The sequence below is a fragment of the Vombatus ursinus genome, unplaced genomic scaffold (assembly GCF_900497805.2).
Source record: "Vombatus ursinus unplaced genomic scaffold, bare-nosed wombat genome assembly UNPS02014165.1, whole genome shotgun sequence".
Taxonomy (NCBI): domain Eukaryota; kingdom Metazoa; phylum Chordata; class Mammalia; order Diprotodontia; family Vombatidae; genus Vombatus; species Vombatus ursinus.
Window position 1 is genome coordinate 304,190 of NW_020953943.1, and position 17,420 is coordinate 321,609.

Sequence of the window (17,420 nt, forward strand, 5' to 3'; positions counted from 1 at the left end):
CCCTGGGTCAGGGTGGCACAGCTCTTCTGTCCTGTCCCTCAGGGTGGGAGAACGTCTATGGTTTCGACATGTCCTGCATCAAGGACGTTGCCATTAAGGAACCTCTCGTTGACGTAGTTGATCCCAAGCAGCTGGTGACCAATGCCTGCTTGATCAAGGTGGGACCCCGCTCTGGGTCAGGGTTGTTGGTTTTGAGCTGAGGTCACCTAATCCAATGGCCTCAAGGGGAAACTGAGGCCCTGAGAAGTTGTCCTGGGTCAGGGGTGGCCGAGCCAGGTGAGCCTTGCTCTGCACTGCCCCCCCGTATGGCCCGCCCCGTCTGGGCCCCGCGACAGGCTGAATGTCTGGAGCTCAGTGTGCTCTCGGGGCCTCTTGGGCTGGGAGCTGTGAGGAGGGCATGACCGTGTGTTCTGCCCCTCCCAGGAGGTGGACATCTACACAGTGCGCGTGGACGACCTGACCTTCACCTCCCCCTTCTGTCTGCAAGTAAAGAGGAATGACTACGTCCACGCCCTGGTGGCCTACTTCAACATCGAGTTCACCCGCTGCCACAAACGCACGGGCTTCTCCACAAGTGAGCCCCGGGCGAGGGCGGGGACCCCAAGCAAGGGGAGGGAATTTAGGACATCCTGACTTCAGTCGGGTGGGAGGAGAAAGGCCGTGCCTGCTCCCGGGCACCCACGTGGTGATGCTTGGGTGGCTCTGGACTGGCCCCCTCGGTGACTAGGGAAAGTTTGTTTGGCAGCTGTCCTGACTTGTGATAGGCTTCTGTAACCAGCTGTAGGCCACTGGACTTGGATTCCTTGGGACAGTGTGGGAATCCTTTGGAAAGGGAAAGGGGCACCTAGCCGTGGAGGACAAGCCTGTGTCCTTTACTAGGATTGGCCGGGCTGGGGGGGGGGGGGCGGCAGTCAAGGTGCTGTGACCTCTCTGACCTGCTCGGCTCCCTCTTGCCCAAGGCCCTGAGTCCCCTTACACGCACTGGAAGCAAACAGTCTTCTACATGGAGGATTATCTCACAGTGAAGACGGGCGAGGAGATCTTTGGCACCATTGGCATGCGGCCCAATGCTAAGAACAATGTAAGATGTAGTGGGGGTCTGAGAGCTGAAGATCTCGAGAGCCTGGTGTGGCCTGGCACCACCCTGGAGGAGGGCACTGGAAGGGAATGACAGATCCTGGGGTTGGGGGCTAGCTCCCGTGGGGTGCTTCAAACCTCTCATTCTGTGAAGGAGCAGCAGGCCGGGCGTGGTCAGGAGAATTGTCTGGGCTGGCATGTGCCACAGAGACCAGGCCCAGGATTGGAATTCAGGTCTCTGTGTGAGCCCCCATTTCCTACCTAAAGTTCTGTGGCTCTGTAGGGGGAGCTGGGGGCTGGGTGCTCGGGAGCTCCCTCCTTCCTTCCTCACGCTTCACTTTCCCCCCTGCAGCGAGACCTCGACTTCACCATCGACCTGGACTTCAAAGGCCAGTTGTGTGAGCTCTCCTGCTCCACGGACTACCGAATGCGCTGAGTCGGCCCCGTGGGCCGTTCCCATGGGCCCCTGCCCCAGCCGGCCCATCCCGCCCCGGGGAGCCAGCCGCCACCCTGGGGGTAGAGAGGGCCCCCTATCGCCCTTTCCCCCATCCTCTGTCCTCCACCCCCAAGCCCCTGCTCCCTCCTGTGGGTGAGTGAGGGGCCCAGGGGCGACATCGTGACTGTGTTTTTCATAACTTATGTTTTTATATGGTTGCATTCATGACAATAAATCGTCAGCTGGGATCTGGGGAGCAGAGCTTGAGCTGGGCTGGGCATCAGGGAGGGTTGGGCTGGGCAGGCCAGCACCTCAGTCGCTCCTGCACCCTTGGCTCCCACATCTCTGGGGTCCTCCTTATGGCTCTCCTTAGAACCTCTCTCCCTGCTGGGGGCAGAGCTGCCTGGCCTGTGGCACCTGCCTCCCGAAGGCCCCTTTTCCTTCCTTCCCAGAAGGGGCCTCCAGGCAACCCACCTCCCTTTGACTCATTGTTCTCAGAAAAAATAGCCGGAAGTAGGGTAGGGTGGGGTGGGGTGGGGGGACCTGGGCTGCCTCCGCCTGCCTGGGCTTCCAGGAGACTTGTGCCTCTTTCCCCACACCCCCAAAAGGGGGCTCATCTGCATTCACTTTATCCTTCCCCAAATGTGGCTCAGGGCTTTGTGTCCACAAGGGTCCCCATCCACTCTGCCCCGCCATGGGTTGGCTTGTGAGCTGCATCTCCAGAAAACTTGAGTATTTTCACCTGTCAGACTCTGTGACCTCATTGGGTTTTTTGGGCAGAGGTACTAGAGTGGTTTGCCATTTCTTTCTCTGTCCCATTTTATAGGTGAGCCAGTTGAGGCCAACAGTCACTAGATGAGGCTGAATTTGAAATTAGCTAGGGCTCTACTGTGCTATCTGGCTGCCCTCCAGAAAACCAGCAGAACTTTGGGAACCCTGCTAGGCTCTTTGAGGACCCGGATAAACCTTGGTCAACTCATTTCCAGACCTCAGTTTCTAAATCTGTAAAGTGGGGGGAGGGCAGGTCAACATGGCTGTTGTATCTATACCCAAATACCACGTCGGGGAGACTATAATCACAAGCGTCCCCAAGCGGAGGACTGTCCACACCTTTCTCTGGCGCCCGCTGCACTGCCAGCCCGCCCTCCACTCCTGTAGATGTTTGGTGGGAGAGTGACTCCTGTGCCCTTGGAATCTCTCTCCAGTCCTGGGACTCCAAGCGGTGTAGGCGATGGGCGCTCTGACGTTCTCACCCCTTCTCTTCCCCGAGCTGGGACTGGGTGAGAACCCCGCGGACTCCAAACTGCGGAGGCGGGCCCCAGGAGCAACAGAGCCGGAGTTCTAGACAGGGAAGGTGGGGGTCCCGCGGCCCCACGGAGCTGCCTGCTGGGCACCAGTTCGCCCCCAACATGGACAGCGCCGAAAAGCCTTGCTCCGCAGTGTCTGGGGCAGCAGGACCCTGAGAGAGACTGAGCGCGCACATGCGCGGGGAGCGTACAGGGGCTGGGGGAAGATGCGCCCCCCTGCGTGTGACGTGAGGAGGGGGGAAGGGGACTGCCGGACGCAGGCGCAGACAGAAGGGGGGGTGGGGGGGGCTCCCCGCACGTCGGAGATCTCCAAGTGCAGTGAGTAGCGAGGCGATAGCTCCTGTAAAGTGCAGCTGGGGGCCAGGAGCTGGAGGAAGGGATGCCCGGGCCCTAGGGGGGCAGAAATTGGAGGACAGGACCCCAAGGTGCCCGGGCTGGGGCTGGGGGCTGGGGGCGGATACTTGGGACCCCTGAGGGCCCGGGGTCGAGGTCCTCGATCTCTAGGGCCTGATGGGGGTGGGGAAGAGGCTGCACACCGGGGTCTCCATCACGCGGATCCCCACTCCTCCTGCCCCGGGCTCTCGGCATCCCAAGCTCCGGAGCATGCGCGGTGGACAAGCTGGACTTCTGGACCCTTTCTCTAGCCCCGTCCTAGCTCCACCCCTTGGTTTCCTGAAGCTGCTACATACAGCACTAACTGGCACCAGAATGGGGTGGGGTCCAGGCCGCCCCTGCCCCATTCCCGGGGCTGCGGGGGGTGGGGGTGAGGCGTGGGCACTTGGCGGTGCAACACCAGCCCCCTTCTGCGGGCCCCGAACTACATCTCCCGGCAGGCCATGCGGTGGCCTAGCTATGGTCAGCCCTTTTCGTGGTCCCCACGGCCTCATGGGAGTTGTAGTCAAAGTTCCTGGGGGATGGGATGCTCCTGAATCAGAGGAAGGGTGGGGGGGGAGCGGGGAAGGGCCAACGAGTGGTCCCCTTCCCTGGGTCCCAGGGCGCCATGGCCGAGGCCCGCCAGGCAGCGACCTTCCGCTTAGACTTGGGACAGGGGACTCCGGGGCGGAGATGGTGGAATCCAGCCTTGAAGGAGGTCGGCAGCGCCGGGCTGCGCTCCTGGAGGCGGAGCCTGGCCCAGTGCAGGGTAAGGGGAGGGGGCTGGGGCACTGCCAGCTGTCTTGCCCACCCCCTCCCATCACATGCTCAGTCCAGCTCCAGAGCACACCCCAGCATCATCCTGCCCTTCTTTCAGGGGCTGCCTGCCAGGATCTTTATGGGGCTTTTTTCAAAAGGGTTCTTTGGATTCTAGCCTGGAGTGGTTCCGTGTCCCGAGGTCCCAGATCTAGTGCTTGGGGTCTCTGAGCCCATCCCCCTGCTCCTAGAGGCCCTTGGGGCCTTCTTGCGGGTCCTCAGGGTCCCATTCTGTTTTCACTGAACCCACTTTTACAATCCCCCAGTCACTTCCAGCCCTCCCCCCCCAATACCCAGTTCCGAGACCTCCAAGCCTGTATGCGGGAGCCGGCCCATGGCTTCTGTCCTGGCAGGATGACATCTTATCTGGAGCTTGCCCGGCTGGCCCAGCCAGCGGCCTCTTCCTCTTCGCTGCTATCCAGGGCTCACGGTTCATGCAACTGGACCCGTCTTTGGGGCTGGTGGACTGGATGAAGGCCAGCCTCCCAGACTGGTGAGGCTCCCCAGGGTGCAGGGCCAGCCAGGCCCGGGTTTCCCTCCTGCCTAGACCTAGTTTCTTTGTCTGGTAGATCTCTAGGCACCATCCTGCCTCTTGGTAGTTCAGGGCAGGGCCCAGGCAAGGGTGTGGGTTGGGGGAGCAGTGTGATGTGTAGACTCCTAAGCTCAGAATCCAGGCCATTGAGTCTGTTGGCCCGGGGGCTGAGCCCCAGCCTGGTGCCCTCTCCTCAGGAGTGCGCGCTGGCTCCCAGGCTTCCAAGGGGCTCTGGCGGCCACCATCTTCGCCGGGGGCCTCTGGACGGCCCTGCTGCTGACCCTGCATGTGGTACTGCGGCTCCTCCTACGCTACCAGGGCTGGCTGAGTGAGCCTCGGGGGACCCTGTCCTTACCCACACGCTCCTGGCTGGTATGAGGAGCCTTGGGGCCCGGCTTTCCAGCCCTTGCGACCCCAGTTGGTCTCTGCTTTGTCTTGGGGGGTGGGGGACCTGAAGGAAGGGGGAAAGGATCTGGGTCAGGGCCCGGTGCTTCCTGCCTCCTCCAGGCCCTGGTCAGGATCTTCTCCGGCCGCCGCCCGACACTCTACACATACCAACGCTCCCTGCCCTGCCTACCCCTGCCCTCTACAGCGGGCACGGTGGCCAAGGTGGGCATGGCAGAGCTGGGATCCATCCCTGATACCCAAGAATCAGACACTGTAGGAGTTAGGGGTGTGGGAACCCAAGGTGTCAGAGTTTTGGGGACCTAGGAGTGTGGTCAGGGGTATGGGGACCCAGGGAGTCAGAGTTACGGGGATCCGGGTTGTGGAGGCTTGGGGACCCTGAGGGTCAAAAGTGTGGGGACCCAGGGAGTCACAGTTATGGGGACCCTGGGGTGTGGGGACTTGGGGACCCTGAGGGTCAAAAGTATGGGGACCCAGGGAGTCAGAGTTGTGGGGACCTAGGAGTGTGGGGACCCAGGGAGTCAAGAGTTACAGGGACCCAGGGTTATAGGGTCAAAGGCTTGGGGACCCAGGAAATCAGGGACCAAAAGGATTAAGATCTTGGGGCCTCAGAGGCAGATGGCCATGGCGGGATACATACCGTGTGCCCCCAGTACTTGGAATCTGTGCGACCGCTGCTGTCGGATGAGGATTTCCAGGCCCTGAGCAGCCAGGCCCAGATGTTCCTACACACAGAGGCCCCCCAGCTACAAGCTCTTCTGGGCCTCAAGGCCTGGTGGGCAGCCAACTACGTGAGTGCCCTGTCTCCACAGCCCAGCGTGTCCCAGCATGGCACAGTGGGCGTGGCCACAGTCTGATCCAGCTCCCCCTTCCCCAGGTGAGTGACTGGTGGGCAGAGTACGTCTACCTGCGGTCCCGAAGCCCCCTGCTGGGCAACAGCAACTTCTATATCCTGGTGAGCCCCCGTCCCTTGGCCTGCTGGCCCTCCTATCCCTGGCCAAATGGCCTGTGACCAATCCCAGTTCTGTTTCTTAGGGCCAGTTTGCAAGCATCTTTTAAGGGGTTACCACACGCTAGCTTCTGGGCATACAAAAGGCACAAACAGGGGTCCTGCCCTCGAGGAGCTTCCGTTCTGATGCTGCGTGTCTACAGTTCTCTTCTACGCAGTGTAGACAGGCGGTCAGCTCAGAGGGAGGCACTGACCACAAGGGAGGTGAGGGGGCCTGGGGACGGCCGGTGCACGGGCGTGCCTGCTGCAGTCCGCCCATCTTCCCCACAGGACTTCCTGTCTGTGGCCCCCACTCCCCTGCAGGCCGCCAGAGCCGGGAACGCTGTGTACGCCATGATGAGATTCCGGGAGCAGCTTGGCCGCGGGGAGGTTGAGCCCGTAAGAGGCTGGGTGGGGGCCGACCCGGAGCAGGGGTGACTCGGGAGCCAGGTAAGCAGCCTCTCCCGGCCCTGGGTCATGCAGTTTCCCGCCTCCCCTGGTCCAGGCAACGCTGCTGGGGATGCGCCCGCTGTGCTCGGCCCAGTACCGGCAGATGTTCAACACCACTCGGATCCCTGGCGTCTCCGGAGGTGAGAAGTCCCGTGACCTGTGACCCCTGCCCTCCCCACAAGAGGCCCTGGTGACCCCAGAACCCCCCAGAGCAGTGGATGGAGCGCTGGATTTGGAGTCAGGAAGCGCTGGGCTCGCATCCTGCCCCTGCCATTTACGAGTGTGCATCGGGCGGCCGCTGAGTGCCAGGCCTTGTGCTTGGGGCAGTGAGGACGAGGGCAGGCCATTCCTCTAGGGGTCTCTGTAATGTCAGTGCTAAGAAATGCCACGGCCCCAGCAGATCGCACGAGGGCGTGCCGATGACCCTTCATGCCCTGTGCAAGGCCCTGCATGGTCGCTGATTTTCCTAATCACTCGGAGCGCTTGGCCGTCCAAGACCTGATGTGATGCTGGCGCCTCCCCAGACCGGCTGTATCACGTCAGGGATGGCTGCAGCCGCCACGTGGCTGTCCTGCACCGGGGCCGCTTCTTCTGCCTGAGGACCCATGGGGGGCCGGGGGGCCGCTTGCTGAGCCCCCGGGTGCTGGAGCAGCAGCTTCAGCACATACTGGATGACCCGGCCCCAGCCCGGCCTGCAGAGGAGCACCTGGCCGCCCTGACGGCTGCCCCCAGGTCAGTGGGGCTCCTGGAGGGCCGAGGGCCGTGGGGCTCATGGGGGTTCGGCACCCCCTGACCCCGGCCCTGGCCCTGGCAGGGCCCTATGGGCTCAGGCTCGGGCCTCCCTGCAGGCAGCGGACAGGAGCACGCAGGCCCCCTTGGAGGTGGTGGAGGGCGCTGCCTTCGTCATATGTCTCGAGGAGGCCCCAGGACCCTCGGGGACGTCCCCCGAGCTGGATGAGCGAGCACGCTCCGTGCTGGTGGGAACTGGCCACAGCAGGTGAGCCTTGCGTCCCCAGCCCTGTCCAGGCCTGGGCCCCTTCCCTCCACCCTCAGCCCCACCTCCTGGGCTTGCGTTCCTCTCCCCACCCCAGCCCTTCCCAGATGCCCCAGGTCTCCTGCCCTCTTCCCTCCCAGCCCCTCAGGGCCTCCCCCTCCTCCCCCTCCTCCCTCTCCTCCCCTACCCCAGCCTCAGCAGAGACCTCTCGGTCAGGCCACTCCTGCTGCCGCCCCCACAGGTGGTTCGACAAGTCTCTGAATCTCGTGGTCTTTGCCAGTGGACGCATGGGGCTGAACGTGGAGCACTCCTGGGCCGACACCCCCGTCCCTTCGCACATGTGGGAGGCATGGCCGCTGTGCCCGAGACACCCCCGAGACCCCTGAGAGGCTCCCTGGAGATTGATGCCTCCCCGTCAGAGATGTGCCCAGAGATGTCTCTCAGAGGCCGGCCTCTGCAGGGGCCCCTGAGGGAAGCCCAGGGGTGAGGGGCCAGGATCCTAGGGAATGATGGCCTAAGGTGGGGTCCTGATGAGTTTCTCGCTTCTTCCCCCCCAGGCTGTACTGGCTGCTGAGTGCTTTGAACTTGGCTACGCAGCTGATGGGCATTGCAGAGGGACCCCCGACCCCACAGTGGGACCCCCCGAGCGGCTCCTGTGGACGGTGCCTGAGGAGGTGAGAGCTTGGCCGGCCCCCCGCCCCTACGTTCTTCTCTTTGCGGGTCTGCGTCTCTGGCCTGCCTTCGGCGCCCCCTCATGCTGGTCCCTATCCTGGGCAGGTGGCTGTGTCCCTCCCCCTGGCTCTGCGGGAGGCCCAGGCCTTGGCTAGAGACACCGACTGCCATATCCTTCCGTTCACCCACTTTGGGAGAGGATTCACCCGGCGCTGCCATACCCCGGGAAGCAGCTTTGTGCAGCTAGCCCTGCAGCTGGCCAGATTTCGGGTCAGTACCCCAGGGAGAATGGGGGATGGGATGGGGGAGACCGTCTATGCACCTGCAAGTCTGCCGTGGATGGTCACTGTGGGAACAGAGAGGGAAATGTAGGCTGGTGTGTGGTGGAGGCCGTAGGGAGGTACATGTGTGCTGGCCAGTATCAACAGAGATGACGATCTAGCTGAGGAGGCAGGCAGTGTAGACCAGGAGGGTGATCTAGCTGGGGAGGCAGGCAGTGTGGGCCAGGAGGGTATAGATGGGCTGGGCATCCGTGCCTGAGCTAACACCTCCCCTTGTTCCTGGCCCACCAGGACCAAGGCGGCTTCTGTCTGACCTACGAGGCGTGTGTGACGAGATCGTTTCACGAGGGCCGCACGGAGACCATCCGGCCGTGCACGGTGGAAGCCTGCGCCTTTGTCAGGGCCATGGAGGACCCGAGGCTGACGGTAGGTGGCCCTCCTGTGCCTGCCCCCAGCGCTGGCCCCAGAGCCTGGGGGATGATGACTTCTGGTTGCCCTCCCCCCAGGATGCCCAACGCCTGACCCTCTTCCGAGTGGCGGCGGAGAAGCACTGGACACTGTGTCGGGCGGCCCTGACCGGCGAGGGCGTCGATCGACACCTCTTCTGCCTGTATCTCGTCTCTCAGCTCCTCTGTCTCCCATCCCCATTCTTGACCCAGGTCAGTGACCCCTGTCCTGGGGAAGAATGAGACACCTTGGGGAATTGGGAAAGACTTAGGGTCCCCCGGCCCACACCCTCCTCCCAAACCCCTCTTTCTAGGTTCGGGCCGAGCGATGGAAACTCTCCACCAGCCAGAGCCCGAAGCACCAGCCACAACTGTTTGATCCAGCCAATCATCCAGATTATGTTTGCTGCGGGGGCGGCTTTGGGCCTGTGAGTGGGGCACAGGGGTATAGTCCCTGGATGCCCACGGGGGGCAGAGGGGGGCAGTGCTGGGCCTGTAGGGAGGGCCTGGAGGGGATAGTCCCTGGATGCCCACGGGGGGCAGAGGGGGGCAGTGCAGGGCCTACAGGGGGGCTCCTGGGAGGAGTGGGTCAGGGGCTGGGGCAGGGAGGACTGTGGCACTGGGGATTTTTCTCCTCCACTGGCCCCAGGCGGATGACGATGGCTATGGCGTGTCTTACATCTTCATGGGGGAGAGCACGGTCACTTTCCACATCTCCTGCAGAGTCTCCAGCCCTGACACGGTTAGAGCCCTTGTCCTTCCCAGACCTTGCAGGGGTTAGGGTACCCGGGCCTCCAGGCCCCTGGCTTTCCCCGCCCCCACTCTCCCTCTTCGAGGATCTTCTGGAGGTCAGAGGAGCCTAGATTTGGAGCTTGCAGGGACCCTGGGGATCATCCAGTTTAGTTATTTTGCAGATGAGGAAACTGAGGCCCAAAGAGGTTAAGTAAGCTTACCTGAGGTCACACAAGTAGTAAGTGGCAGCATCAGGATTTGAACTCACTACCACTGTGACATTTCATGCCAGGAGTCCCGAACCCAGGCATTCTACCCTCGACCCCTGAAGTGCCCTGGTGGCTAGGTTCCCTGTACTTGCCCTCTCAGGGACCTTAGTTATCTAAGGTCCCATCCTGGGTCCCCATTGGGACCTCTGGTGCGTGGGGCCCCTCGTACTCCATCCTTTGGGGCACCCTGACATCCGCTCAGGGATCTGGGTCTCTGGACCCTCAGACTTGTCCCTGTGGGAGCCCAGGCCTCTGGGTCCTCTCTCACCCGCATCCTCTTTCTGCAGGATTCCCGGCGGTTTGGGCAGCACATTCAGGATGCAATGCTGGATGTGGCCGCACTCTTTGGCCTAGGCACTGGGCCCAGCACAAGGGCCCGGTCAGGTGAGGCAGCCAGGGAGGGCAAGGATTCTGTGAGGGCCTCCCGAGGGCCTGAGCCCCAGCAGGCACCCTCAGCCCCCCACGAGCCAGAGCACTGAGGGAGCTGCTCTCACCTGTGGGGGCTGGACAGATGGGCTCCTGGCAGGCCCTGAAGAAGACTGAGGAGCAAAGCTGGCATCACGGCATCTGGAATAGTGGGGGCCACGATTGCAAGCTGAGCCCAGCCTCACCTGCCATCTGCTTGTTGTCACCTGGTCTGGGTCCAGCTTCTTCTCCACCCTACACTGATCTCAGCCCATCCTCTTCCTGTATCCTCATCCCTAATGTGAACTCCGATCCTTCTGGTCTTGGCCCCCATCCCACCACCAGCCACAGCCCGTCCACAGGCTGGAGTCTGCCACGGCTTGACACTGTTCCGTAGGCCGGGGTCAACCCCAGCCTTACTCCATTCCGTAGGCCGGGGTCGACCCCAGCCTTACTCCATTCTGTAGGCCGGGGTCAACCCAATCCTGACCCCATACCATAGGTTAAGGTCAACCTCAGTCTTACCCCGTTTCATAAATTGAGGTCAACTTCAACCATACCCCATTCCACAGGCTAAACCTAGCCCCAGCCTTACCCTATTCCATAGGGTAAACTCGGCCTCAACTCCAGCTGATCCAGAGGCTAAGCTTAGCTCCGGCAATAGCCTTGAATATAATTTGATCTTAGCCCCATCACAGGCCTTTCTCCATTCCAAGCGCTCCTGAGCCCAGGCCAGAGTCTTCAACAACTCCCCAACCTCAAGTCTGGGTCAGACCATCCTAAATGCCTGCCTTCACCCTTCACTCATCATCAGCCCCAACGTCATCAGAAGCTGAGCCCCACATTCATTCCAGGGTCAAATTAAGTTCATCCCAGCCTACCTCAGCCCTGACTGCATCAGAACATCCAGTTACCTACAGCCCAGCTTCAACTCGACCCTTAACTGAATTTGCCTAAGGGAGCCACTATTAAGCACCTACTATGTGCCAGGCAGTGTGTTTGAAGCTGGGAAAATGGAGACAGTGAGATAGTCCCTGCCCTCGAGAAGTTGACATTTTACTGAGTGGAAATAGAAAGACTGAAGGAGTAAATAGGAAGGGTTTTTGTTGTCTTGGGGCGGGGTGGGAGTGTTAACAACTGGAAAGGTCTGTTGTAGGAGGAGATTTGACTGGACCTTGAATGGAGTTGAGGGTTTCAAGATGTGGAGGACATTTTACACATGGAGGACGCTTGTACAAGGGCGTGGAGGTGGATCACTGGTTAGACCCCCCAGGCCTGGAGTCGAGAAGACCTCAGGTCCCATCCTGGCTCACAGTAGCTGTGTGACCCTGGGCAGGTCACTTCACTTCTGTTTGCCTCAGTTGCATTACCTGTAAAATGGGAATAATAATAGCACCTATCTCCCAGGGTTGTTGGGAAGATCGAGTGAGATCTTTGTAATGTGCTTTGCTAACCTGAAAGAGCCGTATGAATAAATCCTAGCTATTGTTTGGTGAATAACAAACAGGCCAGTTCGGCCAGAACTAGAATGGATGATGTGAAAGATGATGGGAAGCTGGTCTGTAAGGAAAGACTTGGGTCAGATTGTGGGAGGTTTGAAAGGCATAGAGGAAGGGGCAGCGAGGTGGTGCTGAGGATAGAGCATGTGAGAAACTGATAGTCCTCTTTTATGTTTAATGGCTAATTATTGTATTAGGACCAAGGATTTTCCCCTTTTCTCCTTCCTCATCCAGAAACCAACCGGTGGGGAAACCGGCCAGGATCTAATCCGACAGTGAAAGAAATTCTAAGTTTGGGCTAACGCGTGTATTCCTGCTCGTTGCATTTGCCCAGACAGGCCTGGGGAAAGGTTGATTCTCCCTGTTATCCAGACAGGGAATACAGAAATTGAAAAGCATACAGGAAAGCTTGTATTTATTAGGGAGCCAGGTTTTGAGGGAGCTGGAATAATATAACTGTATGCGTACCTGAACTCAGGTGTTCCAGCAGTCTATCCTCTGTGTCCCCTAGCTCCCCCTACTTGCCTCAATGAATGAGGATGAAAGCTTTTGGAAATTGTTGCCTGCAAAGAGAAGTAGCCCAGAATGTTTTCCTTTTTAAAAGAAATTTGTGTTGATATCTTTTGTTTTTATATCATCCAAATTTCTGTCAGTATTTTCCCCCTCCCAACTCTCAAAGAGTCATCTTCTATTGCCAAGGAAAAGTAAGAAGGGGAAGAAATCAGCAAAAACGGATAAATACATTGAAAGAGTCCCCAAATATGTGAAGCATCCACAGCCTTGAACCTACAGTAACCTCTGCATTGGAGTGAAGTGAGAAGGCCCAGAATATTTTTGACTTGTTGTGGCACCACCTTTGGGATTACTTCCCTAACTCCTCATATTGGTTGGCTAGGTTCCCAAGGGGTGGCAGATAGTGCTGTTAGGGTTCTAGAGGTAACCCTGAGGGGATGGATTTCTAGTACTGTCACTCGTGAGCCCCCATCGGTGTGATCCCAGTTAACAGCTCTTGGTTAGCTTTTAGGAAAGGCATTTACTAAATGAATATTATAAGAACATTTGGTACAAATATTTCTCCCAAATCCTGGGTCATGGTCTCCCACAAGTACACACAATACATGGGAAGAGTGGACTCATGCTTAGAAGACAATGGTAATGAGGCACACACGTGGTGTGGTAACATGATAACTCAACTCCTATAGGAGAGGTTTCCATCCCGGGGACCCAGGCACCTAGATGCCTGATAGGCTTAAGGCTGAAATTTCTTAACCTACTTAAAGCTTCCAAGGCAGAGCATGGTTAGCTTGTTTCATAAACTAATCAGAGTTTATTTCTAATCAAATCAAGAGGTTCATAATTCATAAAGTAGGTTCATCTACCATGTGCCAAGCCCTGGGCGTACAAAAAGAAGCAAAAGATAGTCCCTGCCCTCAAGGAGCTTGTAGTCTAAAGGGGGAGACAACATGCAAACACACACACACACCCAGCAATAAATAGGAACAGGATAAATAGGAAATGATTACAAGAGGGACAGCGCTGGATTAAGGGGGCTCCTCCCTGTAGAAGGTGAGATTTTAATTGATACTTGAAGGAAGCCAGGGAGGACAGAGGAAGAAGAGCATTCCCGGCATGGAGGACAGCCAGAGAGAGGAGGTGGGACTGCATCAGGTTGGGCAGTGTCAGAGGAGAGAAGGGTGTATGTAAGAGATGTTGCAAAGATGAAATTGACAGACCTTGGCACCATATTGAATGGGGGTGGTGAAAGATAGTGAGGTGTCCAGGATGACTCCTAGGTTGGGAGCCAGAGGGACTGGGAGGATGGTGTTGCCCTCTATAGTAATAGTAGGAAGAGGGGAGGGTTTAAGGGGAAAGATAATTGAGTTCCGTTTTGGGCGTATTGAGTTTAAGAAGACTACTGGACATCCAGCTTGAGATGTCTGAAAGGCAGAGATGTTAGATTGGGGGTCAGCAGAGAGACTGGGGCAGCAAAGAGATTTGAGAATCATCAGGATAAAGATTATAATTAAATCCCTGGGAACTGATGAGGTCACCAAGTGAAGTAGTCTAGAGGGAGAAGAGAAGAAGACTCAGGCCAGAGTCTTGGCTCTACCACAGGGATACAGATAGTGAGAGGACATGATCTAGAGAAGCATCCAGCCAAAGAGACAGAGAAGGAACTTTGAGAAAAGGAGGAGGAGAATGGGGGCGGGGTGTGAGGGTGCCTGAAAACCTATAGAGAAGAGAATATCAAAGAGGAGAGAGTGATCAACAGTGTGAGAGACTGCAGAGAGGACAAGGGGAATGAGGAGGAAGAAAAGGTCATTGTGATGGGGTTGGAATCTAGACCCAAGAAAGGAAAAACCCTGGACTTTCCCCACTAGGCCAAATCTCTTCCCCTGAGGCTATAATCCCATCAACTGGCCTTTCATTGTGGCCACACCCAGTCTCCCAATTCTGTTACCCTTAATCTAGCCTAGCAGTCCATTGTTTTACTTCTCTATGGCTCCTGGTCATTTCCCACCCTTAATCCTAGCTAGGCTCCATTCTCCCTTGGCCACATGGTCAAGGTCCCAGGAGTTCTGTTCACCCCAGCTTACTGGCCACTCCCATCCAGATCCTCCTTAGACCCCTCCTCCAGTCACCCCAATCTACTTGGCCACTCCTAGGTCCCTCCCACAGTCTTTCTGTATATAAGGTCCACCTTGTCACCACTAAGGTGCTCAGATTCTTAAAATCTAGCCGCTGCTTGGATTTTTACAATCTAGCCAATAGCTCAGAGACGCTCAGATTCCTTAATGGTCTGGCTGATATGGTGGATCTTTAATAAACCTTGTCTTTGGCTGAAAGAAAACTTGGGTTGCATTGTGATATTGGGGTCCCAGCACCCCTAAACCTCTGGACCTCATCAATTGGATTTGGTGGTTAGGAGATCACTGGTAATTTTGGAGACAGCAGAGAGTAGGCCCTCTTATTTGCAAAACTTTATGTTCTTATGTGAAAATAACCAAGAAAGAGTAGAAGGAAGCAGTAAAGCCTAGTTTTATTCCCCTCCCTGCCCCGCCCCACCTCCAGCAACTTCTACAAAAAAGATCTAGAGAAACAGCCAATTGAGTGCTCTGTTGCAAGTACCCCAGAGCTGGGTTGAAGATCTAACTTAGATGAAGAAGGATATCTGTGTCTGGGGTGGGGTGGGGGGTGAACCAAGCAAGGAGGAGTTTGGGGCCTGAGGCCATGTTGTGGCAGGAGGCAAGAGCAGGTAGTAAATATGTGACTCTGATCCCGTAGCAGCTTTTCAAATTTAGCTACCCACGTTGCCTGGAACCTTCGACTGAAAAACCATGGCAGGGATCTCATGCCTAAGGGGAACCTACAGTTTTGTTGCTGTGAACCTGTGGAGCCTTCTAGCTGGAACCAGTAGCTGTCTGTTGGTGCTCCAACTGATGAGGAAGGGATCTAGACCCCAGAAAGGAAAAACCCTGGACTTCCCCATGGGGTCAAATCTCTGGCATTTGCCTGAGGCTATAATCCCATCAACTGGACTTTTGTTATTGCCTACACCCAACCTCCCAATTCTTTACCCTTAACCTAGCCCAGACTACCCTGTGGCCCCAGGCCACTTCCCACCCTTAATCCTATCTAGGCTCCATTCTCCCTTGGCCACCCCTGGAGTTCTATTACCTGGTAGACTACTCTGCCACTCCTAGATCCCTCCCATAGTCTTTCTGTATATAAGATCCTTCTTGTCTCCATTAAAGTGCTTAGATTCTTAAAATCTAGCCACTGCTCAGATTCTTATGATCTAGCCAATAGCTCACTAACATTCAGACTCCTTAAGGGTCTGCCCAATGTGACGGATGTTCTAATAAACCTTGTCTTTGACTGAGAGAAGGCTTGGGTCGAATTCTTTGCAGGATCCGCTTGTGATTTTGGGGTCCCAGCACCCCTAAATCCCTAAACCTCAACACAACTGGGGCAGGCCTACAGTGGTGTTACTCGGACCCAAACCTGGTTCAGGGGCTTTGAAAGCTCAGACTAGGAGGGTAGGGATCAGACTTTGTCCTGGATCAGACAGGTTTAGGGATCTCTAGCCTGAGCTGCCACTGAGATCCTTAAAATTACATGGGACTCCGTCCTCAGAGAAAGCAGCATCAGGCCTAAGAAAGTACAAAATTGGACCAAAGGAGGCATAGACACTACCTTCAGAAGTGCATCGAGTCCGACCCTAACATAAAGTCCCAGATTAGGAAATAAGGCTGGAAGAATAAATAAACAAACAAACAAACAAACAAAATTCCACCATAAAAAGCAATTATGGTGACAGGGATGTCTAAAACCACACTTGGAAGAAGACAATGGTTCTGATGGGGTTGGGATCTAGACCCCAGAAAGGAAAAACCCTGGACTTTCCCACATGGCCAAACCTCTAGCAGTTCCCCGCCCCCCCAGGTTATAATCCCATCAACTGGCCTTTCTTTGTGGCTTTACACCCAATCTCCCAATTCTCTTTACCCTTAACCTAGCCTAGACCTCCCTATGGCCCCAGGCCACTTCCCACCCTTAATCCTATCTAGGCTCCATTCTCCCTTGGTCACCCCTGGAGTTCTATTACCTCATAGACTACTCTGCCACTCCTAGATCCCTCCCATAGTCTTTCTGTATATAAGGTCCATTTCATCTTCATTAAAATGCTCAGAAAATCTAGCCAAGGCTCAGATTTTCACAATCTAGCCAATAGCCCACAGATGCTCAGATTCCTTAAGAGTGTAGCTAATATGGCAAATCTTCAATAAACCTTGTTTTTGGCTGAAAGAAGGCTTGGGTTGAATTCTTTCGGGCAGGACCCGTGTGTCATGATTTTGGGATTCCAGCACCCCTAGCCTCTAGACCTCATCAGTTACAAAACACCTTCAAGCAAAGCCTCAAAGAAAAACATGTCTTAGATAAAAGTTTAACTAGAATTCCTAGGAAGAAATGAAGCCAGAGTTTTGTTTTGTTTTGTTTTCCCAAGGAAATATATATAGAGAATAACATTGACTCTCAGTGTTTTGGGATGTGAATAAAAATCATCTTCATCTGCTAATTACAGTGATGAGAGATTAAGGAATTTAAATCTCTGCTACCAAATGCAATCTGGGATCTTCTCTAGGACAGGAAAATAAAGAAACCTTGATCTGTTTTGGTCAATTTGGACAGCTCATTAAATGGTTAAAGATAAAGATCAAAGCACAGTACTTTGCACCTAGTAAGGCTCAAATGTTTCATTCGGTCCTAAAAACTGATTTGATTTTTGTCTGTATTCTCTCATCATTACAATGAAAACAAGGTATTTTTTAAAATGAAATAAGTTTAGTTGAGTTTTCCTTCCTTTTGTTTGATGAATATGACATTTTTGAATGAATATTTGATACATGTTCATCTTAAAAAATTTCTCTAGGTGGACATCCAAATGAAATACCCATGAAGGACATACCAATCTAACTCACTAATAACAAGAGAAATGAAAATCAAGACAACTTTGAGGTTTTGCCTCATGCTTAATAAATCGGCAAAGACACAAGATTGGTCTGAGAGGAGTATTTTTGGATCGATGGGCATATTATTGCATTTTTAGTGGATTTGTGAACTTGTCCAACCATCCTGGAAATCAATTTGGAATAAAATGACTACAATGTCCATACACCTTGACTCAGAGATCCCCTTGCTAGGCAAATAACCCAATGAGGTCAAGAATCAAAAGAA

The 17,420-nt window shown here is 55.7% G+C and overlaps 2 protein-coding genes across 4 annotated transcripts in view; both read left to right on the top strand.

Annotated features, from left to right (window-relative positions):
• PRMT1 (protein arginine methyltransferase 1) overlaps positions 1 to 1,761 on the top strand; it is a 5,168-nt gene extending 3,407 nt beyond the window's left edge. For all 3 annotated transcript variants that reach the window (XM_027859340.1, XM_027859341.1, XM_027859342.1), the window contains 4 exons: positions 43 to 158; positions 424 to 574; positions 960 to 1,081; positions 1,430 to 1,761. In XM_027859340.1, coding sequence (XP_027715141.1) covers positions 43 to 158; positions 424 to 574; positions 960 to 1,081; positions 1,430 to 1,513 — 473 coding nt within the window. In that variant the 3' untranslated portion in view covers positions 1,514 to 1,761. The remainder of the gene's footprint in view (positions 1 to 42; positions 159 to 423; positions 575 to 959; positions 1,082 to 1,429) is intronic.
• Positions 1,762 to 3,705: 1,944 nt separating this feature from the next.
• Positions 3,706 to 11,676, top strand: CPT1C (carnitine palmitoyltransferase 1C). Its single transcript, XM_027859241.1, is given in 19 exon segments — positions 3,706 to 3,764; positions 3,766 to 3,961; positions 4,362 to 4,501; positions 4,738 to 4,912; positions 5,048 to 5,149; positions 5,599 to 5,736; positions 5,823 to 5,900; positions 6,225 to 6,332; positions 6,439 to 6,523; positions 6,908 to 7,115; positions 7,198 to 7,380; positions 7,619 to 7,724; positions 7,935 to 8,051; positions 8,155 to 8,319; positions 8,622 to 8,756; positions 8,837 to 8,989; positions 9,091 to 9,204; positions 9,426 to 9,518; positions 10,065 to 11,676. Coding segments are annotated over 19 exon segments (2,547 nt in total). The 3' UTR covers positions 10,257 to 11,676.
• The last annotated feature ends 5,744 nt before the right edge of the window (positions 11,677 to 17,420 follow it).